The sequence below is a fragment of the Euphorbia lathyris genome, chromosome 7 (genome assembly GCF_963576675.1).
Source record: "Euphorbia lathyris chromosome 7, ddEupLath1.1, whole genome shotgun sequence".
In the NCBI taxonomy this organism is placed as follows: domain Eukaryota; kingdom Viridiplantae; phylum Streptophyta; class Magnoliopsida; order Malpighiales; family Euphorbiaceae; genus Euphorbia; species Euphorbia lathyris.
Genome location: NC_088916.1, coordinates 14,889,928 through 14,896,967, shown reverse-complemented (window position 1 = coordinate 14,896,967; position 7,040 = coordinate 14,889,928). Strand labels below are relative to the sequence as shown.

Below are 7,040 nucleotides of genomic sequence, written 5' to 3'. Positions count from 1 at the left end.
TGAAGATAATCATAGGAATATATTAAAGAGCGAGTTGGTGTCAATAGGAATCAAAGGACGGATTGTTGAAGAGACAAGTGTTGAGATGTTAGAGAGAATTCAACACTACCTTTTTTGCGGAAAAATTAAATGTCAAACTCTCAAGGAGTAAACTTAAACTTCTTTACTTTATTAACCACAAACTGAAAAGTGGCAAGCATCTCCAATAGAGGATGCTGAAAAGAGTGCCAATTGATGTGACATTTGGTATGACAAATTTTAAAGAGTGCCTACTACAAAAAAATCGCAAATTACTAGCGGAAATTACCGGCGGACTTGAATCCGCTGCTGATTACCGGTGGAATAGCAGCGGAATCGATTGCGCTGCAGATCACCGGCGGATCTGGGGCGGAACTGAAAAATCGTTGGTGAATATTAAGCTCAATAGCGGATTCGTTGGTATGAATATCCGCTAGTAAAATTACCGGCGCATAATTTTACATACCGGCAGAATTCCGTCGGTATGAATAATAATAAAATATTTATTTTTATTTATTATTATTTTAGAATAATTTATTGATTTTGGATTAGTGGGAATGGGAAATCGTTCTCCCCCTTTTTTTTCATATGCCTTTTCATTTCCCTTTCTTTTCCCTCTCAAATGTAGTGTACGATCTTTCACCCGCCCTTTCCTCTTTCTCTCTCAAACCTCTCCTCTTTAATGGAGAATACAGCAGCTGTCAACCGTTTCCTCTTTCTGACTTAAACACCAGCCAACCCTTTCTATTTGTCTCTAGGTTTTTCATTCAACAGGTAACCCAGGTAAACCCTCACCCCTTTATATTACTCATTAATAAGAGTTGTATTTTGCTCCAATCATGTTTAGTTTGATATTTCTCTTTTTGACCCATTGTTTTTTTAATGGCAGCAGTTCGACCTAGATTTCTCTACACAAGCCTTGGATTTTGCTTTAATTTAGGTCAGTGAACTTCTTAATTTTGACTGAGTTTTCTTTGATTTTGGATGGGTTTAAGGATTTCCCCCTTAATTTGGGATTTAGGGTTTAGAGATTCACATTTTTTACATTTTTATGTTTGATTTCAAGGTATTAGTAAAACCCTATTAGGATTTCATTGGAAGCAGATCAATAGTTTTCTATTTTCTGACTGTTATTCAGAATTTCTGTGCAAACAGAGAGAGAGAGAGAGAAAAGGAATAAGTTTTGTTTGTGTTACCTAACAAAGGGATAAATGTACTCGGTACTTTTTTTTGGCAATAATTGTAATTTGTTTGAGTGCATTAAAAGGTGAATCCATTTTAGTAATTAAGTGAATGAGGCGATGCAGTTTGTTGAATGGTTTCAAGGTTTCTTTTGTATATAGTAAAACTCAAGAGTGTGGCTTTAACTGTGTGATCTGTCTCTGTTGCATATATATACAGTTTAGTCACTATGATTTACCATGGTTTCAAGGATTGCTTTGAGTTATAGTTGCTTTAAAAAAAGATTAACAAATTTCTACTCTGCTACTATCACATTTAGGTAGTTCAACATTTGAATAATTAATTGATGCTACATATTTGTGCATTTGGAGAGATTATCACTCATTATGGGAATGAATTGAAGTCTCTAATGATGAAACCTCTTTGGATACTATGTTTTAACATCAATTTTGCATGATATTCATTTTCCCTGCTTAAGTAAATGGTTAGTATTGGAAGGAGATGAGGTAGAAACAAAGAAATGTGCAAAAAATTATAAGATGTCACTTTCAAGTTAGATTGTATTTATGTTATTTATGTATGTATCTCTATAATTTTACATTCTAAATTATTTTCAGTAGATATAGGAATTAATTGTCATTTGTTTACTTCCTATTATGCAATGAATTGTTGGAACCTAATTCGGGTTTCTGTGTTCAGTTGTTATTCTCTTCCTGGTGTGCTAGCGAATTGTGTTCCACTAATCATTACTGTTTTATTAGCTTATACTCTTGGAAAGGCATTTGGTTCTGAACTTCTTGATTTCACTTTATTAGACCCTCACATTTCTGTTTTGTTGTATTAAGCCTTTATCACTATTAGAGAAGTCCTCCATACGACTTAAAATAAAAGTTCAAAAGCTGAATTTGACTTAATATGACATAGATTAATTTACAATATTAAGAAATATTTACAAAACTGAACTGCTTCAATGGCCATAGACAGGAAATTGGTGAGCTATTTGTCCTTGATAGAAACCAACATACAGTGAGCAACAACTTGGTTCCATGGACATAAGCAAAACTTTTTCCATGTCTTTACTAGACCTTTTTTGATGAGTGTAACCACATACTCCATGAAGACACCATGTAAGACCTTCACTTGGCAACCCAAATGATTCTTTAGACATTTTGAATAGCTGTTTGATTATGTTATTGCTGATATATTTCAAGGGAATGACAAAATGCTTATTATCTTTTGTGTAAATAACAAAATTTCCCGATGAGCTACAACCTTCACTTTTGTTGCTGCTGACCTTAGGAAAAGAAATTCCTTTCTTCTTAAGGCAACAATCCTTTGCCATCTTTTTGCTATCTTCGTGAGTTGCTTTGGCTAGTCATGCTTATTTTCTGTTATTAGCAAAGTTTTTTCAAGTTGAGTGATAGTAAAAGGAATTTGTGACTTACATTTATAGTCAGAAGGATTGAGAATTTCGATTTCCATGTTGTTTACTTCAGATTCCTTATGTTGGATTGAGAATCTGTTATTATGCTTGATCTTTAATGCTCTATATAAAGTTTATTGATTGTGCTTCTATATCTAGATGAAAGACATAATTTGCATAAAGGCCCAGAAAACAATGAAGTAAATGTTCAAGATCAAGGTACCATCATTATTTCTATATCATTGTTTTATGCAATTTTATTCTCTTCTTTTATGCTTAACATTATTCAAATAAGTCTTTAATAGTTATAAACTTACATATAAAAGGATTTGATGCGAGAGTTGGAGATCCGAGAGGAGCAAGGGATGGGGGAATTTTTTTGGTGCGAGTTGATGCGGGAGGCAAGTGAGTGAAATAGACAACAATGGGTTGTTTTGTCTAGTTGCGAGTGTTTGAATCCGATTATGTTGTAATTAGATCAAGATGTTAATACAAAGTGTTTGATTTTTCATCTTTCAGCTTGCAACCTTCGCATAAAGCATCACAGCATATTAAAGATAGTGTTATGATGCATCCTCATCCATTGGGATATTGTTTTAAGACCGTTCCTCCGAATGTTGTACAACTGTACTGGAAAGAGTTTCAAGTATTTGTGTCTTCTTTACTTTGTTTATCCCTTATATTCTTTGAGTTGTGTTGTAATATGCTAATATGGAATTTTCTCTTTATTATTACTTAAGTGAGTGCAACTGATTATACTTAATTTGTTTATGCAGAAACAATGCACTTGGGACAACAATAGATACAATAGTAACCAAGTGTCAATGCTTTTATAAAGCGGATTCGAAAGAGATATTCTGATTTTTTTTTTCTGAGATGCGTTCAAGTTCCTAAGTGATGATGTATGGAAAGCATGGACTACTGCATGGAACTCTCCAGAGTATAAAAGAAAGTGTATGCAAAATAGAATAAATAGGCGGAAGGGAGATATATCACAACCTGCTCAAGCCACACATACTGGAGGATCGATCACATTCTGAAACTTTGGAGCGGTTGATAAGAGTCTTTCTTTTTCTATTTTAGTTTTGTTTGAATTGTTCACCCATTAGATATGATTATTGAATTGCTGACTTATTCTTTTGAATTGCTCACTATATTGCTGATGTGACAATTAGTTAGCATTTATGGCATGTTTTCTTACCATATTAGCGAGGACACTTATTAGTTGGTTCTAATATGGATAACTTACTAAAAAAATTATGCTTTCTTACTATACTTTTGGCATGTTTTCTCTGTTCCGTCATCTCTTGCCATTGGTTGACTTGTAGGATTGGATTTTTTACTTCTATCTTGGCAATTAAAAGTAATATGCTTGTTTTTACATTGTTACATTTGAGGCGATTAGGAGGTGGGACTTCCCCGTAACATGCTCTTCATAGCCCGAAGAATGGCCATAATGTTAATTTTCCAAATGTGATAGTTTTGAGGAGTCATTTGGATGGAGATGAACATAACTTTTGATTAGAAGGGGCCAATGGGTTGGAGAAAATAGAGTTGTTAACTGAAAGTGGGTTTGGATTAGACAAATGAGGCAGAAAAGTAGGAAGTGCAAGAGGTTATAAGTGTTCGGTGGAATTAGAAAGTGGGTAAGGATTGGAAGTGGTGTAAATAAATCCAAAATCTCTGAGTATTATTCATCTAAGAATAATAATAACATAGTATTATTCATCTAAGAATAATAGATGTGTCAACCAAATAAATATACATAAAAGTGGCAATGCTGATAACTTGACAAGTTAAAAAGATTCTGTTGCAACTGATTCTTGCTACCTATTGCTTAGTCATTGGAATATAAATAAAGTCATTGGAATAAATACTTTGCAATTACAAAATGGTATAGTTGTGCATGGATTTGGTGTTCAGAATGGTACAAGGAGTTAATAATGTCCATGTTTAATAATATGCATTGCTGTGCATGTTTAATAATATGCATTTCTTTGGTAGGTAATCTGTAAATTCCACTGTAAATCCTCATCGAGGTCTGTGGTTTGCCCTGACCTTGGGAGTGGGTAGACCTACCCTTACCTAAACTTTTTACTAAAAAAAAATAATATGCATTTCTGTACAGTTCATCTTTTTCTCATTATGTTTAAGCTTGAAATTAAAATGCAGGTTTTGTCATTCTTTTTAATTTTTTACAGACAAAACTACTTGGTCGTGTACCGACTGCACATGAATTATTTGCATTCACTCACACGAAGCGCCACGCCGGTACTTCTTGGTCCGATCCTCGTGCTCAAGTTGTCGGGGTAATTAACAAAATTTCATCTTATAAACTTTTTTGAGTTAATTATTTTATAATCAATATGATTTACTAACAAGAAATTCATAAATATTTAGGAAGAATATGTCCGTGCAGTGGCTCTCAGTGCTCAGAGTGAAGGAGACAGAGCAAAAGATTTATTAAAGACTTATTATGATGTTGTTGGTGGACATAGTAAAAAGCAGAGACTATATGGATTGAGTGATGCTGCTTGTAGGTACTTCGGGTCAGCTACATCTCAGTGTTCATCTACACCAAACACACTAGGCGCATCTACTTCATCATCATCATCTTCTGACCCGCATTCTCATTTGCAGTCACAGTTATATGTTGCATAAGATAGTGCAAACACTTGCTGATAGTTAACAGCGACATGGTGAGGGAATGCAAGAAGAGGATCACGGTTCTCGTCAGCTTCATATTGGTGTCACTCCTCAAATGATTGAGAATGTTATGAAGAAGAAAAATGACATGGAGGTGCAAATGAGAGAGCAGTTAGGATCTTTGCAGAATGTTATAGTGCGGTTTGAGTTGGAGATGGCCGAGATACGTGAGAGCCAAGCACAACATTCATCATCCAATCCGGGTAGATCTATAGACAGAGATGAGCTAGATGAGAATGATTTAACATAGGATGGATGGTTTTATCTAGATATATAGTTTTATCTAATTCGGACATATATAGTTTTTCCGTATGGTTTATCTCGATCGAATAGTTTTATGTTAATTACAACTGAATGTTATTTAATTTTATATATAAATATTTGGTTTGGCAAGTTTATTGTTCACTTTTATAATTTATTCCAATATTTTCTAGTTAGATAAAAAATATAATTGAAAAATAAATAAAATAGTATAATTTTAATTTAATTTAAAATAATTTAGAATTATGATATTTCCGACGGAATCCGCTGGCAAATATCCGTAGTAATTATTTTTCACCGACGGAAATCCGTTGGAATAAATCGGTCGCTGTTCAAAAATACCGATGGAATTCTCCGACCGAAAATAGGACGGAATATATTTCCAGCGGACAGAAATCGTGGTCGGTGTGCGGGAGCAGCGGCCCTTTTTCCAGCGGATTGAGTCCGCTGGAAATCCGTCGGAAATATGAATTTTCGACGGAATTTGGTACCTTACCGACGGAATTTCCGCTGGTAATTCGCGATTTTCTTGTAGTGCCTACTATTGTAGTGATGATTGTTGTCAAGAAGGTTGCCAATTTTTGACAACATTGTTTCAAGGTTGCCAAACTTTTTTTAATATTAAAAAAGTGATTTACTTACTATTGGTGCACATTTCTGATGAGTCTCTCTCATTTCACTATTGATTGACAGTATTTATAATTAAAATAAATTATATATTAAGTAATAATTTATGGGGTAATTGTGGCAACTTTTAAAATTGCTTACTATTGATGCATTTTTAAACAAAGGTTGCTAAGAATGATGTGGATTATTAAATTAATAAAATAATATATTTTAGTATGATGTGTTAAGTTTTGACACTTTTTGAAGCAACCTCTATTGGAGATGCTCTAAGGAGATCAAAACACATGGTGCAAGGAAACTGAAATTCTTGGAAAACTCATTAATTTGTGGAATTAAAAATATATGGCGAGATGAGCCTATATTATACACGCTGCAAACCCAAGAAGCATTTGCATATGAGAGTGTGGCAGAGATTAATATAAGATGAGCTAACTCAATCTCAATCTCAAATTTAAAAACAAAATTGCAAAAAAATAATTAATACACTTAATCTATATTCATTAATCTATAGTGGTAATGCATTTTAATGAACTTAATATGTCATTCATTACTTGTATTCGTTCCACTTGGATAGTTTAATTTATTTCAGTTTTTTAAATTTTTTTTTTATGGATAGTTTGTTTAGTTTGTTGCAATTTATGCCCTCAACAAGGTTGATCATACTTCTATTTACATTGCAGTTACCGTAGTCCAATTTGCAAACAAACATACTTAAAAGTGTAAAATAGTTTTACTCACTAACACAATATTTCCACCAAAACATTTCTTGATTGCTTATATTAGGATATGTCAACGGAACTTCTATGTGTTATAAAATTTAGGG

The 7,040-nt window shown here is 33.5% G+C and overlaps 1 protein-coding gene across 13 annotated transcripts; it reads left to right on the top strand.

Annotated features, from left to right (window-relative positions):
• The first annotated feature begins 609 nt into the window (after positions 1–609).
• On the top strand, positions 610–5,430 carry LOC136235937 (uncharacterized). 13 transcript variants are annotated; one of them, XR_010691980.1, is made up of 9 exons: positions 610–801; positions 908–958; positions 2,181–2,327; positions 2,783–2,842; positions 2,950–3,028; positions 3,143–3,269; positions 3,400–3,675; positions 4,825–4,932; positions 5,024–5,430. XR_010691980.1 is itself a non-coding variant. In XM_066026029.1 (7 exons), the coding sequence occupies exons 3-7, from the start codon at positions 2,294–2,296 to the stop codon at positions 3,457–3,459; spliced, it is 360 nt and encodes a 119-aa protein (XP_065882101.1). In that variant the 5' UTR covers positions 610–792; positions 911–958; positions 2,181–2,293; the 3' UTR covers positions 3,460–3,893. The 13 variants fall into 13 exon arrangements, 5 of the variants coding, with proteins under 5 accessions (XP_065882101.1, XP_065882100.1, XP_065882098.1 ...); XM_066026029.1 differs by lacking the exons at positions 4,825–4,932; positions 5,024–5,430 and having other exon boundaries at positions 610–792; positions 911–958; positions 3,400–3,893; XM_066026028.1 differs by lacking the exons at positions 4,825–4,932; positions 5,024–5,430 and having other exon boundaries at positions 610–792; positions 3,400–3,893.
• The last annotated feature ends 1,610 nt before the right edge of the window (positions 5,431–7,040 follow it).